This window comes from Mus musculus, chromosome 7 (genome assembly GCF_000001635.26).
Source record: "Mus musculus strain C57BL/6J chromosome 7, GRCm38.p6 C57BL/6J".
NCBI lineage: Eukaryota > Metazoa > Chordata > Mammalia > Rodentia > Muridae > Mus > Mus musculus.
This window is the reverse complement of record NC_000073.6, coordinates 131182908-131207251: the sequence shown is the minus strand read 5'-3', so window position 1 is coordinate 131207251 and position 24344 is coordinate 131182908. Positions and strand designations below refer to the sequence as shown.

At 44.6% G+C, this 24344-nt stretch overlaps 1 protein-coding gene across 2 annotated transcripts in view; it reads right to left on the bottom strand.

Moving 5' to 3' along the window:
• Cdcp3 (CUB domain containing protein 3) overlaps positions 1–24344 on the bottom strand; it is a 132051-nt gene that overhangs the window by 99201 nt on the left and 8506 nt on the right. For both annotated transcript variants that reach the window (NM_001370825.1, NM_175166.3), the window contains exons 3-6: positions 18475–18507; positions 12909–12938; positions 10700–10762; positions 5455–5520 (exon numbers count right to left, since the gene is read on the bottom strand). In NM_001370825.1, the coding sequence (NP_001357754.1) occupies positions 5455–5520; positions 10700–10762; positions 12909–12938; positions 18475–18507 (192 nt within the window). The remainder of the gene's footprint in view (positions 1–5454; positions 5521–10699; positions 10763–12908; positions 12939–18474; positions 18508–24344) is intronic.

Sequence of the window (24344 nt, the reverse complement as noted above, 5' to 3'; positions counted from 1 at the left end):
GCCACCATGTGGTTATAGGGATTTGAACTCAGGACCTTTGGAAGAGCAGTCAGTGCTCTTAACTGCTAAGTCATCTCTCCAGCCCAAATCTCTCTCTCTCTCTCTCTCTCTCTCTCTCTCTCTCTCTCTCTCTCTCTCTCTCCCTCTCTCCCTCTCTCTCTCTCTCTCTCTCTCTGGTTTTTTTGAGACAGGTTTCTCTGTGTAACCCTGGCTGTCCTGGAACTCACTCTGTAGACCAGGTTGGCCTCGAACTCAGAAATCTGCCTGCCTCTGCCTCCCAAGTGCTGGGATTAAAGGTGTGAGCCACCACTGCCTGGCGCCCGGCTCTGTGTCTATTTTTAAGGATGGAAATATTCTGCTTTAAGACAGTGATTTCCAGAGTGTGGCCCCCAGAGCAGCATCATAAGCATGCTAGACTTGTCAGGTAGGAGAGCTGTGGTGGTTTGAATGAGAAAGCCTCCATTTATGCTCATATATTTGAATGTTTCATCACCAGGGAGTGAAACTGTATGAGAAGGATTAGAAAGTGTGCCCTTGCTAATGTAGTGGATATGTATCACTGGGAGTGGGTTTTGAGGTTTTAAAAGCTGGCACCAGGCCCGGTGCCTCTTTCTGTCTACTGCCTCTGGATCAGGACGTAAAACTCTAGCTATTGCTCCAGCATCATGTCTGTCTGCCATGATGGTGACCATGTACTAACCCTCAAAAACTGTAAAAGTTGCCTTGGTCATGGTGTCACAGCAATAGAACAGTAACTAAGACACAAATCATTAGATCTATCCTAAACGTGCTGAGAAACACTGCAGATAGGACCCAGTGACTTCTGATATCCCATAAAGTTTGAAAGGCACTGCTCTACAATAAGAGGATGGGGGTGGGGATGGAAATGACCTCATGCTGTTTCTGAATGGGTGGGATAGCTAAAATCATATACACACAAAATATTTCAATTGTTGCTGTCCCTTGACAGACTTCAAAGACATTATTTCTGATCTAATGTCTCTGGAAAAGAGTCGTTTACTCTCACATAAACACTTGTGGACTGATGAGATAGTTTAGTGGGTAAAGGTGCTTGCTGCCAAGCCTGATAAGCTGTGTTCAATTCATGGACCTCACTGAGTGAAAGGAGAGAACTGGCTTCTGAAAGTTGCCCTCTGTCCTCCACACATGCACCATGGCATGTACACATGCACACGTGCACACGTGCACACGTGCACACGTGCACACATGCTCGCGCGCGCGCGCGCGCGCGCACACGCGCACACACACACACACACACACACACACACACACACACAATGCCCATGCACACACACATGCACACAATGTAATAAAAAACATCAAGTTTTGCACCTTGAGATCCCTGCTGATCCCAGTCACAGTAGAGTATATGCTGATGCCAGGGTTCTTTCTCCTTCAGTGACCACAGAAGACTCACCTTGTCTGTAGCTACTTGGTGATTATAATCAGATTGCGGAAGACTGCCCTCCCGGAGGCTGGAGCCAGAGCTCTCACCCTCTGCTTTCTCACTGTCAGTGTTCCTTTGGGGAGCACTCTAACAAAAGACACGCCCTAAAGATGTCTAGAATCACCCCAGTGAAGCTGCCCAGAAGAGAGGCTAGTCCATAGGACACATTTCCTTGAATGGGACTGGAGAAAGAGAGAGCACTCAACACAGCAACCTATGCTCTTAACCTGTTTGTTATGGAGTGCTGAGATTTAAGCAGCAGTGATGGTAGATCACTCCAACCAGCTTTCAAACCAGACCATTCTGTAGACTGCTAAAAGCCTGATTCCATAGGATCTTTCTCGTGCCGCATCCATTACACAGAATAAACCAAAGAGACAGAAGTCAGTGTAGAAGGGATGCAAAAACCAGTGCTACCTGGGAGGGAAATGTAGGGGGTAGAGGGGGAGGGAGAGACAGAGAGAAAGAGGAAGGGAGAGAGGGAAGGGGGAGAAAGAGAGTATTGCTGCTTGTAGAGAGCCTGTTAAGAGCAGCAAGAGAGATGGTATCAGCTCTCCTGGGAGTAAGTCACTGAATATTCAGCTGGATAGAACTCTTGGAATACAAAAAGACCCTCTTACCAAAGCAGATGGCTCTGGTGCCATCTATCACTGTGTGAACAAGCTGCTGTGGGCACATGGGACCAGGTGACTCTCTGTGCCAATTCAGCACATGGTATCTGTCTGGCAGGTTCTCCTCAAATCCCCGGCTGAAGAGGGAGCTGAAGGGAATTGATATAGCAGGACTGCATACGAGCTGCCTACACATGGCCTGTGCCTAGAGCAGGTCCCACCCATCATCACATATGGACCCCCATAGGTGCCCTAGTGGGAAGACCTCATCCACCCAGATTGTCCCTCAGAGCCATTCATCAGCCTCAGTACATAACAGGCTTCTGCAGATAAAGAAAAATGTCCAACGGAAACTTTTCATTGAGCTTGAGTACTTGCCTAGCGTAGGAGCCAGAGTGAATCGCTCCTCCAGCACCTCAGCCGCATAAAGTATATACGAATAACTTCACAAGATGTGTTCTTTGTTAGTCACTAAGATCAGTCAGGTGATGGAGCAGGTGTTTCTCATCCATGTTACTTTACACTGACATCAGCAAGGGAGACAGGAAAGTCTGGGAAAGCTGATTTCACTATGTGGAATATTTCCCAAAGAGCTAGCTCTCTTTCTCTCTCTCTCCATAGCTCTCTCTCTCTCTCTCTCTCTCTCCAATGTGTCTAAAAAAAGCAATTGTCTTTTAAAAACATTATGGCATTATATATATATATATATATATATATATATATATATATATACACACACACACACACACACACATATATATACACATATATATACATGTACATACATATATACATGTGTGGGTGTGATTTGTATTAAAGCAAAACCACAAACTATGGGATCCAGGGCCTCACACTTGGTAGCAAGCACGCTACCACTGAGTGTGGTCCTAGTCTTGGAGGCTTTTTTTGGTTTGAAAATTTTGTACATGCACATATGTTTTGATCAAACCACCCCCCTTTCTCTACCCTCAAATTCTTTCTAAATATCCCCACCACTCTCCTCTCCTAATTTCAATGTTCCTTATCAATTTATTTATAATACACATTTGATAATATATTGATATATATTATTGATATGTTATTATTGATATCGCATAGATGACATATATATTCTGTATGGCTGTAGGTCCATCTGCTGGACCATGGTTACCTTCACAATGACTACATTGATGAAGAAAATCAACTCTGCTCTCACCCCAGCTTCCATCAGTTACTAGCAGCTACTCAGACAGGGTTGGAACTCTGCAAGCCCCTCTCCTATCCATGCTAGGCTTGTGCCTGGCTTGATCTTATTCAGGTCTTGTGTAAGCATTCAAACCCACTGAGCCCATGTGTGCAATAGCACTGTCACACCCAACAAATAGTGTTCTGTGTTATCTACTTCCTCTGGCTCTTACAGCCTTTATGGTCCCTCTTCTACAATGGTCACTGAACTTTATGTGGAGGATGTGTGATATAGCTGTCCCATTTAGACCTGAGCACTCCACAGTCGCTTATTCTCTATACATTGACAGTTGTGGGTCTCTATTGTTACCTACTATAAAAGGAAGCTTCTTTGGTGAGGATTTGAAGATAAAACATACAGGTATAAAGGTAAGAACTTAGGGGACAGTTTATTACTATACAAAAATAATATTAATGTTAATAATGGTGGTGGTAGTAGTAGTTTCTCCCTAGGACCTATGCCATATAGTCCCATGGGTTTTGTTTGTTTGTTTGCCTATCAATGGTTCAGGGCTTGAGTTCCACCTTGTGGATAGACATAAAGTCTATTCAGAATGTGGTTGGCTACTCCTGTAACCTTTCTGCCATTACGGCATCAGTAGGCATATCGCACTGGGCCAATTGTTATCGTAGCTCACAGATTTCACATCTATGTATGACTTTTGATTACTTTTATCTCTCATCAGCATGCAGAATATCTTCCAGAACTATGAAAACTAGCCAATGGAGTGGAAGCTTCCCTTTTAAATGATTCATTTCTTGGTAAAAATGGAAACTAGTTATATAAAGCATAGGCACTAATAATGTCTCGATAATGACTCAGGATTTTGGCGTGTGTGTGTGTGTGTGTGTGTGTGTGTGTGTGTGTGTATGTGTGTGTGTGTGTTCTGAACTTTACAGCATTTCTCTAGAAAAACAAGATTATAAAGGTTACAGGTACCAAAGTTCTCTGGGAAGACCAACTAATCAACCAGGTCTGGAGGATGGTGAGTCCTCTCTCACTGTGGTGTTTTCTCCTGTGCTTCAGCACCTGGATAGCTGCCCACCCACTCCCACCCCAGCGCCTTCTGGTGATCTGCAGCTGGGCATCAGAGAAAGCTTTCTTACCTTTTTTTTTTTTTTTTTTTTTTTTTTTTTTTTTTTTTTTTTGTCCATGTAAGGATTTTTATTGTTTGGGGTATTTTTTTTCTTTCCATTTTTTATTAGGTATTTAGCTCATTTACATTTCCAATGCTATACCAAAAGTCCCCCATACCCACCCACCCCCACTCCCCTACCCGCCCACTCCCCCTTTTTGGCCCTGGCGTTCCCCTGTTCTGGGGCATATAAAGTTTGTGTGTCCAATGGGCCTCTCTTTCCAGTGATGGCCGACTAGGCCATCTTTTGATACATATGCAGCTAGAGTCAAGAGCTCCGGGGTACTGGTTAGTTCAACTGGTAAGAAGGACACATGCTCCACTATGTTCATAGCAGCCTTATTTATAATAGCCAGAAGCTGGAAAGAACCCAGATGCCCCTCAACAGAGGAATGGATACAGAAAATGTGGTACATCTACACAATGGAGTACTACTCAGCTATTAAAAAGAATGAATTTATGAAATTCCTAGCCAAATGGATGGACCTGGAGGGCATCATCCTGAGTGAGGTAACACATTCACAAAGGAACTCACACAATATGTACTCACTGATAAGTGGATATTAGCCCAAAACCTAGGATACCCAAGATATAAGATACAATTTCCTAAACACATGAAACTCAAGAAAAATGAAGACTGAAGTGTGGACACTATGCCCCTCCTTAGAAGTGGGAACAAAACACCCTCGGAAGGAGTTACAGAGACAAAGTTTGGAGCTGAGATGAAAGGATGGACCATGTAGAGACTGCCTTATCCAGGGATCCACCCCATAATCAGCATCCAAACGCTGACACCATTGCATACACTAGCAATATTTTATCGAAAGGACCCAGATGTAGCTGTCTCTTGTGAGACTATGCCTGGGCCTAGCAAACACAGAAGTGGATGCCCACAGTCAGCTAATGGATGGATCACAGGGCTCCCAATGGAGGAGCTAGAGAAAGTACCCAAGGAGCTAAAGGGATCTGCAACCCTATAGGTGGATCAACATTATGAACTAACCAGCTTTCTTACCTTTGAGGTTGATCCTGGGCGCATGTGCTCTTCGACTGCCAGGTGCTGAGTCAGCCACAGGTAGGACTGGAATAATATGGAAATGAGGGTCAAGAACTGAAGGTCTTTTCTTAAAACAAACACACAGCACATCAGAAAGGGGCTCAGCAAGCAGCAAGCAAGAAGCCATAACTTGATCTTGCCTTAACCCATGCACCTGAACTCACAAACTGCTGTTTTGTTTTGTTTTGTTTTGTTTTCAATGAAACCTGAGCCAAGTTCGGAAGGCTGACAGAAGTCTACCCAGCAAGATCCTGCAGACCGAAATGCTTTCCTCCTTGGCACCCTGTAGAGACTCCAAGTTCTCTTTTAAAAACAGAGGATGTTTGCTGTTAATAAGGTCAGTGATTGAAAAACTGGACCAATGATATAAAAGTCAAGTTATCCATAAGGATACTGGTTGTCTTCATTGACCCGAGAGGACGTTATACAACCTTGGTCTGACTGCTTCACCCTTCATCTAGATGGTGAGGCTGCACACAGCAAGACTGAAGATGGAGATGCTGCTCTTACCTGATAGGCCACCCAATGATGGTAACACACACACACACACACACACACACACACACACACACACACACTGTCAGAAGCAACTTGCTCCCTTTCATTTGCTCACATGTGAAATGTCAACACCACTTTCCAAAGAAGGAATTGTACCATCAAGGTTCCTATCGTTTTACAAAAGGGCTTGCTTGTGTCCCATTGTCTATCAGGAATTGGGGCCAAAACCCAAGGTGTGTCAAGAGGGGCCAAAAGTCCTTTCTGCTCACACACTCAATGTATATACTCTTTTACTTGTTCAATGTAACCCACTTTGGTTACCTAACATGTGACAGGCAGTGTTAGGAACAAAAAGATAATGACCAGAACAAATGAAGACCTAACCTGGTGGGTTAAGGTTAAGGTACCATTGCAAGAGACACTGGGCATCACATGAGGGGTTAAGGTGTACCATTACAGGAGATACTGAACACAATTCTCCTCTATCCCTTGGCAGTGTCTCTGTCCCATCCCTTAATATCAGCACATTTGCTCTACAGGCCTCGAATGCTGGGCTTGGCATGTGCTATGTACCACATCCAAGTTTTGTTGTTTGAATTCATGGCTCATTGACCTACCTGATGGTGTGGTTGGGTGATTTATGTCTTCTGACATGTGGGCAGCTGAAAGAGCTTTTGGAGAAACCAGACAAGGAAACTGACTTGGAGTGTTTAATATGGAATAGAAAGAAGAGGATTTTTGTCTGTTTCAAGTTTCCTGAAAAAGAATTGATCACCTTTCCATTCAAAAATTGTGAAAGGAACCACACAGCCTTGTAGTGTGAAACTGTGTCTCTGTCCTTCCTTACCTACCTAAGGCATTCTCTGATTGCCTTTAATAAAAATTGTATGGCTAATTAGCTGGGCAGAAAGTACCCGGTAATACAGAATATTAATCACATTAATTTACATAGTCTTGACGATACTACGCTGTGCATTAAGACACTGGATTTTCTGTGGTTCTATTTACATAAAATATCCAGAATAGGACAATAAAACCATAGAGGAAAAAAATAAGCTAGTGAGACTTCCTGGGGAGGAGGCGAAAGGAACTCTGGGAAGAAGAAAGGCCTTTTGCCGGGAGACATGAGAGGAGGCAGACGTAACCACAGCCTGGAAGGTATCTATCCACATGGTTGGATGGGGCTAGGTGGCCAGGTAAACTTGGATGAACTAGTTGAGAGTCTGCCCAGCTAAGACCAAAACTTTGAAATATTAAAAAGTTTCTGCATGGTTACTTGGGAAACTAACTGGTTAAGGAATAATTGCCACTATATTTGTTTCCAGTACTAATTAATGTATACAGAATATTAATCACATTAATTTACACAGCCTTGATGATATTGTGCTGGACCTGAAGACACTGGGTTTTTCTGTAGTTCTATTTATAAGAAATATCTAGAATAGGCAAATAAAAGCATAGAAGGGAAAAAAGGAAGCTGGTGGGTGGTAGTGGCTTAGGAAGAAGGGACAGATGGCTGAGGCTAGTTTCGGGGAGTGGTACTTCATCTGCTTATCTACCTCAGAGCAGAGGAGCTTCCTTAAACCAGGCCACACCATCAGGCACCTGCTGTGCACCAGGCTCTTCACTAACTGCTCTCTCTGATTACTGGGTCCAAGAACGCCAATGCCTTCCTCCACTCAAGGGCAAGACAAAGCTGGGTGCCTGCAGCTCAGAAATTGGGGGCCTGCCTAGCCTGAGCACCACCAAACATAAACAGAGATAAGGGGCTAGAGCGGGTTCCGTGGGTGGGAGAACCTTGTAGAAACCCTGCTCTCCACACAGTGGGGCCGGGTAGAGCCTTTGGGAGCCGGCAAGGATCTGAGGGACTTGCATCCTTAGGAAAGAACCCCTCACTCTTGGGGCTTGGAGGCACATTAAGAAGGGCAGGCAGGGACCCTCGCCTGCACTGAGTTAGGGTTGGATCTCCCAGGCTCCGAGGCCATGAGAAATAACTTAGTTATTTTTAGCCACTCATCTTGTGGTCTTTTGTCTTAGCATCAAACAGACTAAGACAGACGTTCTGAGGGGGAACTTCCTCACCCCATCATCATGTGTCGTTGCTTTTCACCTTGGAGCTTCTTGACACTATGGCTCACGGCAAATGAGGGGTTTGGGGACATCTCCAAGACAAGGAAGACTCTTCCTTCACCTGTTGAGTATCTGGTGTTCCCTTCTTCCCAGAGCCTGGAGCTCCCAGGTGGTTTTGGAGGACCATGCCCAATTTTGGGACTTGGATGCCTTTTAACCCCACAGTCTAGACTCCCCCTGAGGTATGTGCCCTCTAAGTGCCAGCCCAGACCACAGACCTTTTGGCTGGGCCTCACTGCCTCCCCACTCTCTGGGCCACCATTGTAAACTTTAGAAGGTCACATGCACACCTACACCTGCCCCTTCCAGCCACATCACCCACAGCAGGCACCTTCCTCTCTGCCCCGTCTTCTACCCTCCCCTGCTTCTTCTAGGAGGAGATTGCTCTCTCTCCCTAAAATGAAGTCTGCTTGCTATCTTGAGTAGCTAACTTCATGCATATTTGGCCATCTTGGTCATGCTGGTCTTTTGTTTTTTGATCTCTCTCTCTCTCTCTCTCTCTCTCTCTCTCTCTCTCTCTCTCTGTGTGTGTGTGTGTGTGTGTGTGTGTGTGTGTGTGTGTGTGTGTGTGTGTGTGTGTAGTCAGAAGAAGATTAAGATTCTGCACCCAAGACACATCATCAGGAAAACAAGTGGATTCATAGTGGCTGTAGAGAAGTAAAAATCATCAGTGCGCTATATTGGGGTCCGAGTTCATCACAAGTGATGAGCATGTGAGTTTAGCAGAGGGGCCAGAGTGAGAACATTCAGTCTTCACTCAGTGATAAACCCTTTGATCCTAATTTCCCTCATCTCCAAAGGATCCTCTGAATTCCTGAACAGGCAGCGTGCCTGACCCACTGGCAAGGAGTTAGCAGAATGTTCATGGGGTTTGTAGTTTATGGTGCTTTGGAGACTACAATCTTAGGACCGTAGTCGGACTGATGGTGTTATTTATCACTTCATGGGACTTGATGACAATATGAAACCTATTTGGGCATGAATCTTATCTGCTGAAAAGGAGACTAAAGAGGCTTCTCATACAGCTGTTGGGAAACTAAGATGAAAAAGAACTGAAAACATTTGACCTCATGGATGAAAAGTCATAAAGGTAATGCTATCTAACAGAATTAGGCAAAAGCAACAAATCTAGTTAAAAAATTTCTGATAACCACAGTTGAAACAAAGAAAAGAAACAGGAAGAATTTATTTTTTAATAATCTTATATAATTAACATATCTAAAGCATTCTCATTTAAATATCAACATTCTTTCTATAGTACTCTTTTAAAAAGTTTTGTGTGTATGCATGTGTGTGTGTGTGTGTGTGTGTGTGTGTGTGTGATACACACAAGTATGTATAAAGAGGCTAGAAGAGGGCATCTGGTGTCCTGCTCTGTCACTCTCTCCCTAATTCCTTTGTGATTGGATCTTCCACTGAACATGGGGTTAGAATAATAGACAGTAAGCCCCACAGATCCTTATGTCTGTGCCCCTCCCTCCACCCCATACTTCTGGGATCATATAGGCATGTGTGACTGTATCTAGCTACTAGTGTGGATGCTGGGGTCTGAATTCAGCTCCTGAAGTTTACTTAGAATATACTTTTACCCATTGTACCATCTCCCCAGATCCTAAGTAATTTTTAGAAAATAACTTCATTGAGGTAAAATTGATATGCTAAAAACCTGCACCTGATTTCAGTGTATACAGACTAATAAATTTGGATCAAAATGCATCTGTGGAAGGAATCAAGAGAATTAATCTATCTCCCACCTCCAAGTTTCCTCATGTCCCGTGTATGTGTGTAGGAAGAAATTTTAATGAGATCTGCTGCCTTCACAGATTTTAAGTGTACAACACTACGTTAACATCTTGTAGCCCTCTGGAACTCTCTTATGTTGCTATAGAAGCTTCAAGCCTGCTGGTCATCAGTGTCCCATTTCCCCCAAGTTTCCAAAGACCCAGTGTGTCTTGGTATACACCTCAGTCCTGCTAACTGTGATTCCGCCACTCAGGATCCACAGAAATTCTGCAGAAGGCTACTTTTCACCAGCCTTGCCATGTGATGATGTATTCAATTGTACTATTGAAATGCCAGTTGCTACAAATGATGAGAGAACATCAATTGTCATAGTGATAAATGAGTCTAGACTGTAATGGTGACTTCAGCCCACTATGACCAGGTAGAGGTGTTCCTGGAATTCACCAGCTTGGAGAAAATTACATATTCCTATTTCAGATCCCCCTTGACACTAGCCATGTGCCCTACTTTATTTTTTAAGTTCCAAGCATGTGAAGTGACCCTTTGATAATTTCTCTATATCTAGCACAGTTGCATCTGTTCATTTTATGCTTCTCATTTGAGAAATGAGAAGCCCTGAGTTCCAATGTTGTTGGCAGTACAATTACAGACAGTCAAACATAAGGTAAAGCTGGCCAAGGTTGAGTCCAGACTACCTCAATCCCATTCCCCTCAAATCACATGACCTCAGGTGAAGCATTATTGGTAGCTGGTGGTTGTGAAACCTTTGTCCACCACCATAGACAACTGAGAAACCACAGTAAATTCAGTGATGGTGGTGATGGGGTCCTACCTGATACAGAGGAACTCGGGGCAAGCTTAGAAGATGGCTGAGTGGAGATGGCAGCAGGCAAAACTGGAGTAAAAAAAATATTTAACAATAAGTATTTATGGTGATCCAAAGACAGTGAGTAGGCAGGGTTCCCTGTGGCGTCACAAGGTATAGCTTCCCTTGGCTCTGAAGTGCCCACAACATAAGAGATAAAAATGCTAACCCACCTCTTAGCCACTGACTCGCTGCCCCCTAGACCCAATCAATGTTCCCTATGCTGTCTTTGCCAGCTTTGAAGTCCAAATGCAGGTAGTAGATGTTCTTCAGTGATGACTATATTCCCTCTAAGAACTAGTCTGATGGTACAGACTTTCAAGATCTCTTATTTGCTTCTTATGCTTATTTTACTCAGTGTTTCATTTCTGGGGTTTTTGTTAGTATGTATTGTACTGTCTGTAGGCATCACACTATCTGTAGGTGCTGTACTTGTGTCTGTAGTTGTCATTCTATCTATAGGTGTCACTTTGCCTCTAGGTTTGTACTAGTGTGTAGGTGCAGCACTGTTTGGGGGTATCAAACTATCTGTTGTTACACTGTTGACTGTTATCAGAATCTAGAATCACCTGGAATATGGACCTGTGAGATGTTATTCACAATTGCAATAACCGAGATGGGAACACTGCCCACTGTGGGTAGCACATTCCCTAGGCTAGGAAGAAAGGATGCTGAGCAGCAACATGCAGTCATCACTCTCTGCTTCCTGATTATTGATGTGATGTAACCTGCTGCTCCAAGATCCTGCCACCTTCATTTCCTCACCATAATGAACTACATTGTGAACTGTGAGCTAAAAAACCCTTCCTCCCTTAAATTGCCTCTGTCAGAGTATTGTATCATGACAACAACAACAAAAAAGGAAAAAAAGAAAAAAAAAAAGAAACTGAGAAACGTTTCTACCTTGATGAATTATACCTCAAAACTGTGACCCAAAAGAAAAGCTCCTCTTTACTGTGTCAGGCACTCAGCCAAAGGATGAGAAACATTAACTCAGAAATGGCTCTTCCTTTTCAAGACCTTTAAGAATAAGCATAGCCTGGATGACACCTTGCTGTTGGGTAAGTGAAACCCATTTTGGATTTAGGAACTCTAGAACTACAAGGCAAAAAATAAAACAAACAGAAACCCTACATTTTTTTAAGCCATCAAACTATGACAGTTTGTTATAGATGTCATAGCAAATTTACACAATAGACCAACATGTGAGGAAATGAGTCTTCCTCCAAAGAAAATTTAAAACATATCATTCACCAAAATTGATTTGTTTGTATGTTCCCAGAGCAACTGGTCAATTAATTAGAAAACTATATAATGGAAACATTTTCTTTTTTTAATTAGATATTTTCTTTATTTACATTTCAAATGTTATCCCCTTTTCTGGTTTCCCCTCTGAAAATCCCCTATCTCCCCCCCTCCCCTGCATCCTAGCCCTGGCTTTTCCCTAAAATGGGACATAGAGCTTTCACAGGACCAAGGACCTCTCCTCCCATTGATGACCGACTAGGTCATCCTCTACTATATATGAAGTGAGAGCCATGGGTCCCTCCATGTGCACTCTTTGGTTGGTGTTTTAGTCCCTGAGAGCTCTGGGGGTACTGGTTGTTTCATATTGTTGTTCCTCCTATGAGGCTGCAAACCCCTTCAGCTCCTTGGGTCCTTTCTCTAGCTCCTTCACTGGGGGCCTTGTGCTCAGTCCAATGGTAGGCTGCAAGCATCCACCTTTGTATTTGTCAGGCACTGGTGGGGCCTCTCAGGAGACAGCTATAACAGGCATCTGTCAGCAAGCACTTGTTGGCATCCACAAAAATGTCAGGGTTTGGTGATTGTCTATGGGATGGATCCCCAGGTGGGGCAGTCTCTGGATGGTCCTTCCTTCCATCTCTGCTCCACACTGTCTTTGTAACTCCTTCCATGGGTATTTTGTTCCCCATTCTAAGGGGGATGGAAACATTTTCTAATGGTTTCTAAGGTAAAATTAAGGTAAGCTCTTTTTAGGCAGTTAGCGAATCTATGCAGTGACACCCTGGAGATCTTTCCCACACAAACTCAATATCCAGGGCAGGTTAAGGTGAATCTCTCAGGAACACAACTGACCATCTCTCCTGAATTTATATGGGCAAACAGATCTTCCCAGAGGAACCGGCAACAACAAGGAGGATGATAAATCACTTACCTGATAATATGGTGGCTGGATTTCCATCACCTGGTAATACAAATAAATCAAGATATATCTTATTAAACTCAGTTGAGTGACTTTTATTTGCTGTATTTATTAGTCTAATGTGATTGGTCTGGAAAACAAAATAGGAAATCAATTCTTAGTGAAATGCAGGCTCTGGGGATTAGCAGAGTCCAAGAAATATTTGCTGAGTTGATTGCTTTGAAGATTTTCTAAGGTAAAGCCTTACGTGTGGCTCTTTGGAATAACCAAAAGTAAGCCTGTCACCACGGGAACTCAGGGCCACTTGTCTGTCCTCCACGGTTATTCCCGACTAGGCACAAAGTAAGAGGATGGTGAAGTGTCCACAACTGAGATATATTCCCATTTCATGCCCTCCTCAGGGCTGAGTGGACCCTCGGTGGACAACTCCATTAATCTTTTCTATACATGATTAGTTATTCCAAAGAATGCTACTATATTGTATCACATATCATAACATAATGTATTATGATAATTTAATTGTAGCAAGCGATATATAATGTATCATAGTTATTGTATATGTCTGATTATTATATACTAATGTTGACTTATGATGTGGTTACATCCTGAAAATGATCATGAATCACAATATCTTGGGCTAAAATATCCTAAATGAAAAAGCTTTATGGAGTGGTGTGTGCTTGTCACCCAGCTCTGGGGAAGCGAAGACAGGCAGATGTCTGAGGTTTGCTGGCCTGCTAGCCTAGCCGACTAGGGGAACTCCAAACCAATAAGAGTCCCTGTTTCAGCAGATGCTGGTGAGGATGTGGAGAAAGAGGAACACTCCTCCATTGTTGGTGGGATTGCAGGCTTGTACAACCACTCTGGAAATCAGTCTGGTGGTTCCTCAGAAAATTGGACATAGTACTACCGGAGGATCCCGCAATACCTCTCCTGGGCATATATCCAGAAGATGACCCAACCGGTAAGAAGGACACATGCTCCACTATGTTCATAGCAGTCTTATTTATAATAGCCAGAAGCTGGAAAGAACCCAGATGCCCCTCAACAGAGGAATGGATACAGAAAACGTGGTACATTTACACAATGGAGTACTACTCAGCTATTAAAAAGAATGAATTTATGAAATTCCTAGGCAAATGGATGGACCTGGAGGGCATCATCCTGAGTGAGGTAACCCAATCACAAAGGAACTCGCACAATATGTACTCACTGATAAGTGGATATTAGCCCAGAAACTTAGAATACCCAAGATATAAGATACAATTTGCTAAACGCATGAAACTCAAGAAGAACGAAGACCAAAGTGTGGACACTTTGCCCCTTCTTAGAAATGGGAACAAAACACCCATGGAAGGAGTTACAGAGACAAAATTTGGAGCTGTGACGAAAGGATGGACCATCTAGTGATTGCCATATGCAGGGATCCATCCCATAATCAGCTTCCAAATGCTGACACCATTGCATACACTAGCAAGATTTTGCTGAAAGGACCCAGATATAGCTGTCTCTTGTGAGACTATGCCGGGGCCTAGCAAACACAGAAGTGGATGATCACAGTCAGCTATTGGATGGATCACACAGCCCCCAATGGAGGAGCTAGAGAAATTACCCAAGGAGCTAAAGGGAACTGCAACCCTATAGGTGGAACAACAATATGAACTAACCAGTACCCCGGAGCTCTTGTCTCTAGCTGCATATGTATCAAAAGATGGCCTAGTCGGCCATCACTGCAAAGAGAGGCCCATTGGACTTGCAAACTTTATATGCCCCAGTACAGGGGAACCCCAGAGCCAAAAAGGGGGAGTAGGTAGGTAGGGGATTGGGGGTGGGTGGGTATGGGGGAACTTTTGGGATAGCATTGAAAATGTAAACGAGGAAAATACCTAATAAAAAAATAAATTAAAAAAAAAAGAGTCCCTGTTTCAAAAACAAAGCAGATGACGCTCTGAGAAAGGACATTTAGGATTTTTCTTCTACATGCATGTGCCCAAACATACATGTCCACAGACACACACATACAAGTGTGTACCCACTCACGAGAACATGCACATACGTGACAAATTCATTTAATAAAAGTAATCTATCAAACTTCAAACTTTAGCAACATAGAACCCTGCAGATACTGATCATCTTGTATGCCACCCAGGAAGAAAAATGACAATGTCATATGGCTGACTGGCTACCCAGTATAAGGAAAAATGATCTTATTGCTTGCTGGTGACCGAGGAAAGATAAATTTAAAATGCAAAGCACCAAAGCATATTTTCTGTTTAATGCATGTTACTTTCTTACAACCATGAAGTCAAGAACACAGATCAAGCAACTTAAGTAGAGACCATCTGTATATAACTATATATACATATACATACATGTATATATATCTATATATATATACTTGTGTGTGTGGCTATAGATTTCAAATAGTTGGAAGTAAAACGTGTATGTGTATGTATACAGCAAAACCAGAAAATTAGAAATACAAGGAAATAAAAAGTAAAACCACAAAATGCCCAACTGGCCCTAGGCTAATTACTGGACTTGATTGTTTAAACTCTGAGCCTCTTGGCATTGGAAGAGTAATGAAAATCCTGCATAATAGGACTCTCTCTACTTGCTAAGTGGTGTTTGCTGAGAGGAGAATGTTGCCCTTGGTCATTGGTCTGGGACACATATTAGAATGCTGTGCATATACCTATATTTTTTTCATTCCATAGAAAATTCCATTCTCATCTACAGAAGAACTGTTGCTTACTGACCAGAACTGCTCTTGCCTCTCAGATAAAGAGAAGACAGCCTTTTTCACCAACAAGGAATTAAAGCAAAAATACAAAGACTGTCTCAGGTGGGAGGGGAACAGGCAGATCTTATAGAATGTGACTGAGAGGAAGTATGTTTGCATTGTCTGTTCAAAGGAACCCTCTTTGTGGGAGTGGTACTTTATCTGAGACATGTCGAGGAGGAGTCTGGAGAAATGGGAAGTGGAAAAGGGTGTTTGGGAACTAGGGCAGGTCCTAGGTCAACACCACCTTGTCCATTAGGATCTGGACAAAGAGTAAAGACAGATCTAATGCAGGATAAAGTGTTTCCTTAGTGATCAGAGACATAAATGGGAGCCTTTGAGTGATATACCTTTAACCTAATCCTAGCTCCCGGACAATCCTGAGTTCAGCTTGGGAGGCATATATGTATTCATTCTAAATTCCAGGCCAGCCTGACTGCATGGTTTGCATAGTTAAACGTACATGTGCACACATACATGCGCGTGCGCGTGCGCGCGCGCGCGCACACACACACACACAGAGAGAGAGAGAGAGAGAGAGAGAGACAGAGACAGAGAGAGACAGAGACAGGGAGACAGAGAGGCAGGAGGAGAGGAGGAAGAGAGAAGGAGAGGAGAGGAGGAGAGGAGAGGAGGGGAAGGGAGGGGAGGGGAGGGGAGGGGAGGGGAGGGGAGGGGAGGGGAGGGGAGGGGAGGGGAGGAGAGGAGAGGAGAGGAGGAGCAATGGAGCAACCTTTGGGCAGTTTTGAGCTTGAAGGAGTGAACCAATTTAGTTTATGGTGGGATGGTAACAGGTAGGTGGCTGCTTAGAGCACTGTTGCCATCCAGGAAGAAAGATGACAAAACTCTGGAGGATGGCTATCTTGGGATTGAGAGATGCCGAAGAGTTTAGCATATACTTTGAAAGTAGAGACCGAATTTTCTGAGGTTATTAGTTAAGTAGAATGAAGAAGGGGAAAGAAGGAGGGTCTGCAATTCTTCGGGGGGGACACTAACTGCAGGAAGACTGAGACTGACTGCAGCATCAGCTCCACCAAAGCCGAGCTACACACGATCCCATTCAACCGACTTCCACAGCTCCCCTGCCTAGCTAGTGATGTCATTCAGGGAAATTGGATTAATTTTCTGAATCTGTTTTATCACCGGTAAGATGGATATTTAAAAAGCACCAACTCATAGGTAGGTTTCTTATGGAAATTAAATAAGTCATGTTAGGTCTTCATCCTTGCGCGGGAGGAATTTTTACCTACTGAACCATCACCCAGCTCCAGAACCTAATTTTTTTCAGGAGGACTTTTATGTGGAACCAGACAGACTTGTGAGTTTGTGATTGCCTGAAGATGGTTTGACATCTTGCCTCCAGCTCTTTTTTTTAATATTTTTTTATTACATATTTTCCTCAATTACATTTCCAATGCTATCCCAAAAGTCCCCCATACCCTCCCCCACACTTCCCTACCCACCCATTCCCATTTTTTTGGCCCTGGCGTTCCCCTGTACTGGGGTATATAAAGTTTGCGTGTCCAATGGGCCTCTCTTTCCAGGGATGGCAGACTAGTCCATCTTTTGATACATATGCAGCTAGAGTCAAGAGCTCAAGGGTACTGGTTAGTTCATAATGTTGTTCCACCTATAGGGTTGCAGATCCCTTTAGCTCCTTGAGTACTTTCTCTAGCTCCTCCATTGGGGGCCCTGTGTTCCATCCAATAGCTGACTGTGAGCATCCACTTCTGTGTTTGCTAGGCCCCGGCATAGTCTCACAAGAGACAGCTATATCTGGGTCCTTTCAACAAAATCTTGCTAGTGTATGCAATGGTGTCAGCGTTTGGAGGCTGATTATGGGGTGGATCCCTGGATATGGCAATCACTAGATGGTCCATCCTTTTGTCTCAGCTCCAAACTTTGTCTCTGTAACTCCTTCCATGGGTATTTTGTTCCCAATTCTAAAGAGGGGCATAGTGTCCACACTTCAGTCTTCATTCTTCTTGAGTTTCATGTGTTTACCAAATTGTATCTTATATCTTGGGTATTCTAAGTTTCTGGGCTAATATCCACTTATCAGTGAGTACATATTTTGAGAGTTCCTTTGTGATTGGGTTACCTCACTCAGGATGATGCCCTCCAGGTCCATGCATTTGCCTAGGAATTTCATAAATTCATTCTTTTTAACAGCTGAGTAGTACTCCATTGTGTAAATGCACCATATTTGCCTCCAGCTCTTTAGTCAATACCACGACAGCATCTGGCTTGTAAAACTTAAATGTTCCAAAAGGGGCTCTGGCCTCTGAACTTAAGACTCAAACAAGAGATGACTCTACAGGTAAAGCCTCCCCAGTGTCACACACTTCAGTGCATTCATATTTGTCATTGTTCCAAGTCTATGACCTTCAACTCAGATGGACTACTGTGAAGCAGTTTTTTTGTTTTTTTGGTTTTTTTTTTTTTTTTTTTTTTTTGATTTTTCGAGACAGGGTTTCTCTGTGTAGCCCTGGCTGACCTGGAACTCACTCTGTAGACCAGGCTGGCCTTGAACTCAGAAATCTGCCTGCCTCTGCCTCCTGAATGCTGGGATTAAAGGCGTGTGCCACCACGCCCGGCTTGAAGCAGTTGTTTTAATCTCTTCTTTAAGAAGGACATAAATGGCCTGTTACTGTCACTGCCGCAAATGAAAGACCTGACAGAGGAGTGACTAAGTATGGAGTCTACCACACAGTCTCCAAATTCAGCTCATCAAGTGTTAAGGAGTCGGCATCAGATGAGGGTGAGTAGAAGAGCTCGCCATGAAAACACTCCTACCTTGAGGCCTTGCTGCTGGCTCCTCACCATGTCCTGCAGGGAGAAGGGGTTGAGATTTCAGTGGCTGTTGGAATAAAGCACTAATGGCAATCAGGTCAGATTCATTCCCTGGTTACTCAGAGGTTGTCTCTTTATGAGATATCTTGAAACCCTTATGATGGAACCATCCATGGCTGCCACTGTTTTCTGCATAAAATCTATGTCAACATCCAGTGTCTAAAAATCCTGAGCTCAAAGCCCTGAGCACTCAAATTACCCGCGCCTCTTTACATCTGGCATACCCAAGCTGCAGGGCCAACTTGGGATTGCAGCTGTGGAGACAAAGGTGCCAGAGGCATCGGTGTAGGTGCAATCTTGATCACAAGATGTGCACTGTTGGGGATAGAGGTGGTCCTTACCTTCACAGATGACACTGGCATCTTCTCCAGGACCACAGTTATGTAGGTGCCAGCCAGCATGAGGACACTGCCCTAAAAAACTCTCTGTCCCAGTACAGTCCATCTCGTCCAGCAGAAACTCCCCTGGACCATCACCAAATCGTGCCTGGACTGGGGCTTCGAGGGCACGCCCGCAGTTGAGCTGTCGGCACACCACGTCGGCTTCACGTAGGTCCCACTGGTCATCGCAAACCCTGCCCCACTGGCCATGGTAGTAAACTTCTACGCGCCCGGAGCACCGTCCTGACCCATTCATGAGCTGCAACTGTGGCCAGTCTTAAAAGTACAAAATACTGCTGGAGAGAGGCTACTCTACTTGGGTCTCCTAGGATCCTAAATTTAACACCAAACACTCACACACACTACATCTGAGTAGATAGCACAGGGGATCCTGTCATTAGCAGGATGGACCTGGCCCTTTTTGGCACAGAGGTCAGAGTCTAGCAGCAAAGGTGAATTCTGACTCATCCTGGCTGAGTGAGGATTTTCAGGAAGAGCTGTGAGATGTCTTTGGACATTCAATCCTTAAGGCAGGACCCACTGGCCATGCTACCACTTTGCTATAGTGAGTCATTTTAGTGTAGAATTAGATGGAGTTCTGCAAGCATGCCAAGTGCTAACAAGCAAAGGTGGCTATTGGTAATGGGTTGAGAGTGAGTAACGGGTGGTAGGGATAGTGATGTCTCTTCTAAATGACAAAGGACTCAAGGCTTGAAGAGGAGCAGAAAGGAGTTACTTGGACCAAGAGCACCTGGGAAGAGGGTAGAACTTCCTTCAACCCAGTAAGCAAGACAAGACAACCAAAACAAAGCGGGGTGAGTACACAGGGATTCTCTGGTGAAGTTGTTCTATCCAGTAAGATTTGTGTGGCTACTGATCTACCCACTGGTTAGAAATGTGATACCCGCCAAATCGCATCACACAAGGAGCCAGGAAACCTTAACTCACCACCAGGAAATGGTGTTAAGAGTTCAGCATCTAAGAGCAAAGTAAATAAAAAGACGTCATTACCACACAAAGAGCCCTCATCCAAGTATGTGTGGCATCCCACAGAGCGGGCATGAGCTGGCACTGTGACTGTGTGTAGGCAGAGAGAGTGTTCAGTAGGAGGAGTGAAAAGTGATGCGTTCAGGGTGCTCAGAGTCATTTACATATCGGACGATGTGCACCAATTCACTGCTTCCAGAAGGCAGCAGAGTCGGAGGCTTCTATAAAAGCACTCCTGTGGTATTGCAATGGAGGACATCAAGAGACTTGGTTGTTAAGCACATTATCCTGGGACTCCCCTTTCTGTCCTTGTCTCAAGTTAGGAGTCTCCTTAGGCAATCTGAGTTCAGTTGCATCTGTGAACTAAAATCTGCCAGGGCAGATGCATTTTTCCTCCAGAGTTCTCTGAAATATGTTTGGGCAACAGAACAAAGCAGTTTGGGGGTGAAATACTACCTACATGGTTAAAGCCTTTTCATTTTTCTTTCTTTTGCTGGGTCCTTCTGATGAAATCCATTGTTTGCCTCCTGCCCTCCCCTGCCTCCCACGTGGGCTATGGTAGTGAACGCAATTAAGGGACTGGGGGAGCTTGTAGGTGCTCTGTTAAAGAGGTGCCAAGGTCTTTGCTCTTACCAACATCTCTTGAAGTTTCATTTTCTATGAGAATGTGTTCTGATTCTATGAGGAAGAGAAGGTAGAATGCAAAGTGAATCAATCGATGGGGAGAGGGAAAAATCAGCTTGCTGTTGCACTGTGTGCTCAGTGGGAAGCTCAGCCTAGAACTGGTTACACAGGGCTAGTGCGCAAAGGCCAGTGCTATCTGGGAAGGGAAGGTCATCTGCCTTTGTTCAGTATTTGTGGGGATGTGTACATGGTAGTGTGAATCGTGCTCACATCTTTCAGTGAGGGTTGGTTTGCCATGCTGGAATGGCCACAGCTAAACAGATGCAGTTTCTTAAGGGATTTATGCTAGCTTGTGCTAGCTATTTCAAATTCTATATAAAAATGCAACTTTGGTCTCTCTTAGACTTGTAGAGAGAATGGGATTTCGGAGTCTCTGCTCAGGGCAGGCAACCCTGGGTTTGTGCCGTTTGGGAAGTAAGGCTACTGATCAGCTCATCGGTATTTGTTCTCTCACTGACAAGCCAACTGCTCATTTTTCCCAGTTAGCATCCTTTGTCTTTCTGCCTGTATCAGGAGATGTGGGCACCTCTGGAGTTGGAATGGGAGAAGAGTGGGTTCTGATGGTGAAGGCTTTGCTTTAGAGAAACCAGAACAACTCAGCCGGGGTTCTCCCTGTACTTGTGGATCTTGTCAGGTCGTGGAGTGTGTGTGTGTGTGTGTGTGTGTGTGTGTGTGTGTGTGTGTGTGTGTGTGTGTGTTCTGGGGAGGCCAAATAGATGGTACGGATGAGACACCTAGCAGAGCAACAAAGACAACTGCGAATGCTTACACATTTTCCTAAGGTTCAGGGCATCTTCTCCAAACTGTGGGCATATTTGACGGTGAAAAGGGGCATTAGGTACGGACGCCTCTGGTCCACATATGTGGTGGGTGACCTCGGTCAAGAAGGTATTCATTTGGACCTTGATTTGTCCTTTAATTTTGGTTTCTTTATTTTCAAAACAAGAAAACTAAAGCAAGCCCTCCTAAGTGGTAAAGACGGAGAAGGAAATCAGTATTTGCAAGGAGCCACTTAAGCAGATAGGATTTAGGCTTTGAGGCAGTCTCTCAAGCAAAACCAGTCAGAGACTTGTTACTCCTGGCTTCAGAATACAAGGCATTCTATGATTCAAATTCTAATTCATAGCCACCAAAATAGCATATTTACAAAAAATTACAGGACGAACTTAATCAACTTTAATCAGTAGGAAAGACAATCAGAGAAAATTGTTGGGAAGTGCCAGCCCAGGCTCACACTTGGATAAGGAGCTGCAGACAATTTCCGATAGCTTTGAAAGTAATTATTAATCAACTGTCAATGCATTATTAATTCATAACTAGTTACTGAAGTCTAATCCCCACCTTCATATGCTTGATTCTAAACCTTCTGCACTATTGCCATCTTGTACTGGGACATTCTTTAAAAGAGAGAGCTATCCTGTGCATTGTAGAAGGCTTAACTATGTCCCTGGATGCTACCACACACACCAGGGGCATCACCCAGTGTGCCGATCAAAATTTCCAAATGATTCCTAGGGCACAAAGTCATCTCCAGCTAAGAACAACCACAGGAAGATATACTTGAGAAGGGCTTTAAAGTCCCACAAAGCAAGGTTTATGCCTGTGCTAATTTGCTAACTAGGCTGTTCTCAGTACCCCTCCCACACCTCCAAGGGCACCTGGTCCCAGCATGTGCAGCCCCAGAGAGCAGCAAGCCATCCAGGCTGCCCAATGTGAATTCTGCCCCCAAAGTAGCTTCAAGGGCTCACAGGAAGCCCTTTCAAAAGCATGTAGCACGGTTCAACCTTAAAGCAAGCTTTAGAATGAGGATCATCAGAGGAACTAAGGCTATCTTTCTCCTGAAGGCAGTTTCATGGACCAGGGCTTCTCTAAGCTCCCTTCAGGGCGAAGGCCCTGACCAGGACAGGGTTCATGACATCTGCAGTCACCAAGAATGACCTGCCGCTTCTGATAGGAGTGGGCATATGCAGAAGGCCATTGGTCCATCCCGTGGAGCCAGAGACATGGTCACTACTAAACTGACCAAGCCTTCTGCAGAAAATGTTTGTTAAGAGAGTATTTGACTCCTGGCCAGTGGATGGCGCCTCAGCCCCTGCTTCCTGGGAGGTTGAATCTCGTGAAATATGAGCAGAGGAGACGTGGGACGGTCTGGTGAACAAGGATTGGGCCTTTCTTCTCTCATTTACCCAACTCTGCATCGTGCTTTATCATCCACAGTTGGTTTGGCAGGGACAGATCTACTCTGTCTCCAAGAGCTTCATGTCTCCCCAAAGCAGACTGTGTTCTTGTCAGCCTGGCTCTCAGGATATAAGGCAGGGTAGAGGGTCGCAATGATTACCGTCACAATGATCACTCTTGTTTAATTAGAGAAAAGTTAAAAGATATGCAAGGCCCCAACAAGCGCAGATAGATGAATGTGGGGAGAGGACCAGTAGAGTTACCCAGGGGTGCCTTCCTGTAATCCCTCAGGGCCCACAATTTGAAGGGCTATCCTTTGGTGCTCTGCTGTCTCTGTCCTGAAATTTGCTCTCCCACTGGGATGCATGAAAACCCAGAACCCTGCAGCTGGCCTGAGCATGTTCATTCCCAGTCTGTCCACCTCCAGTGTTACTGCTGGCCATCTACGTGGATGCAGTTAGACTGGAGTAGAATAAAAGGCCCACATCCAGCTGCTTCCCAAACCCCATGAAGGAGAGGCTCCACACCACACAAGTGTCATTCGGAAGGTGCCCAGGACCACTAGCAGACAGGGCTTTTGATCCCACATGACAGTATGTCACAAAGGCTTCCTTTGGGTCGGGGAAAAGGGATAATGATTGGATAACGTAAAAAAAAAAAAAAAAATCAACTCTTGGAAAAGATGGAAAATAATTTACCGGAGCAGATGACACCAGTGTCTTCCTCGTGCCCACAGTTGTGGACGAACCAGTCAGCGTGGGAACACTGCCCCAGGGAGACCTCGGTCCCAGAACACTGCACGTCATCCAGAAGAATGAAGCCAGAGCCCGGGCCAAAGTAGGCCTCTCCCAGGGTGGACACGGCATCCCCGCAGCCCAGCTGCCGGCACACGACCTGTGCTTCCTTCTTGTCCCACAGATCGTCGCACACTGTGCCCCACACACCTTCAAAATACACCTCCACTCGGCCAGAACACCTGCTAGAACCTTCCACGAGCTGCACAGGAAGCCAGTCTTTGGGAGAAAGGTTCCCCACCCCCACCTGAGTGTTGGTGAGCAGAGCCACTTCCCCACCAGCTTCCCGGAAGTCCCGCCCGTGTTCCCAGCACTTGGTTGAACCCTTTACAGTGGTTCTCAGTCTTCCTAATGCCGTGACCCTTTAATACAGTTCCTCATTTTGTGGTGACCCCAAACCATAAAATTATTTCGTTGCTACCTCACAACTGTAATTGTACTACTGTAACAAATCATAATGTAAATATTTGATATGCAGGATATATGATATATGACCCCTGTGGAGATCGTGACCCACTAGTTGAGAACTGCTGCTTTACATCTTTACAAGGGACACTGTCCCATTATACCAGGGAGGAAAGGGTGACAGTAGCAACAGCTCTCTGGTGTCAGAGCATTGCTAATGAGGGCCAGAATGGGACCCATTAGATCTCCCTAAACAAGTTTAGGTCCTGCTGGGATAGGAAAGCCACAGGGCTTTGCTTTGTTCGTTTCAGACCCTTTCCATTCTGTGTCCAAACTGGCTGCTTGGACTCCTGGGTCATTCACCAAGGCAAACGCTTGGTGAGTG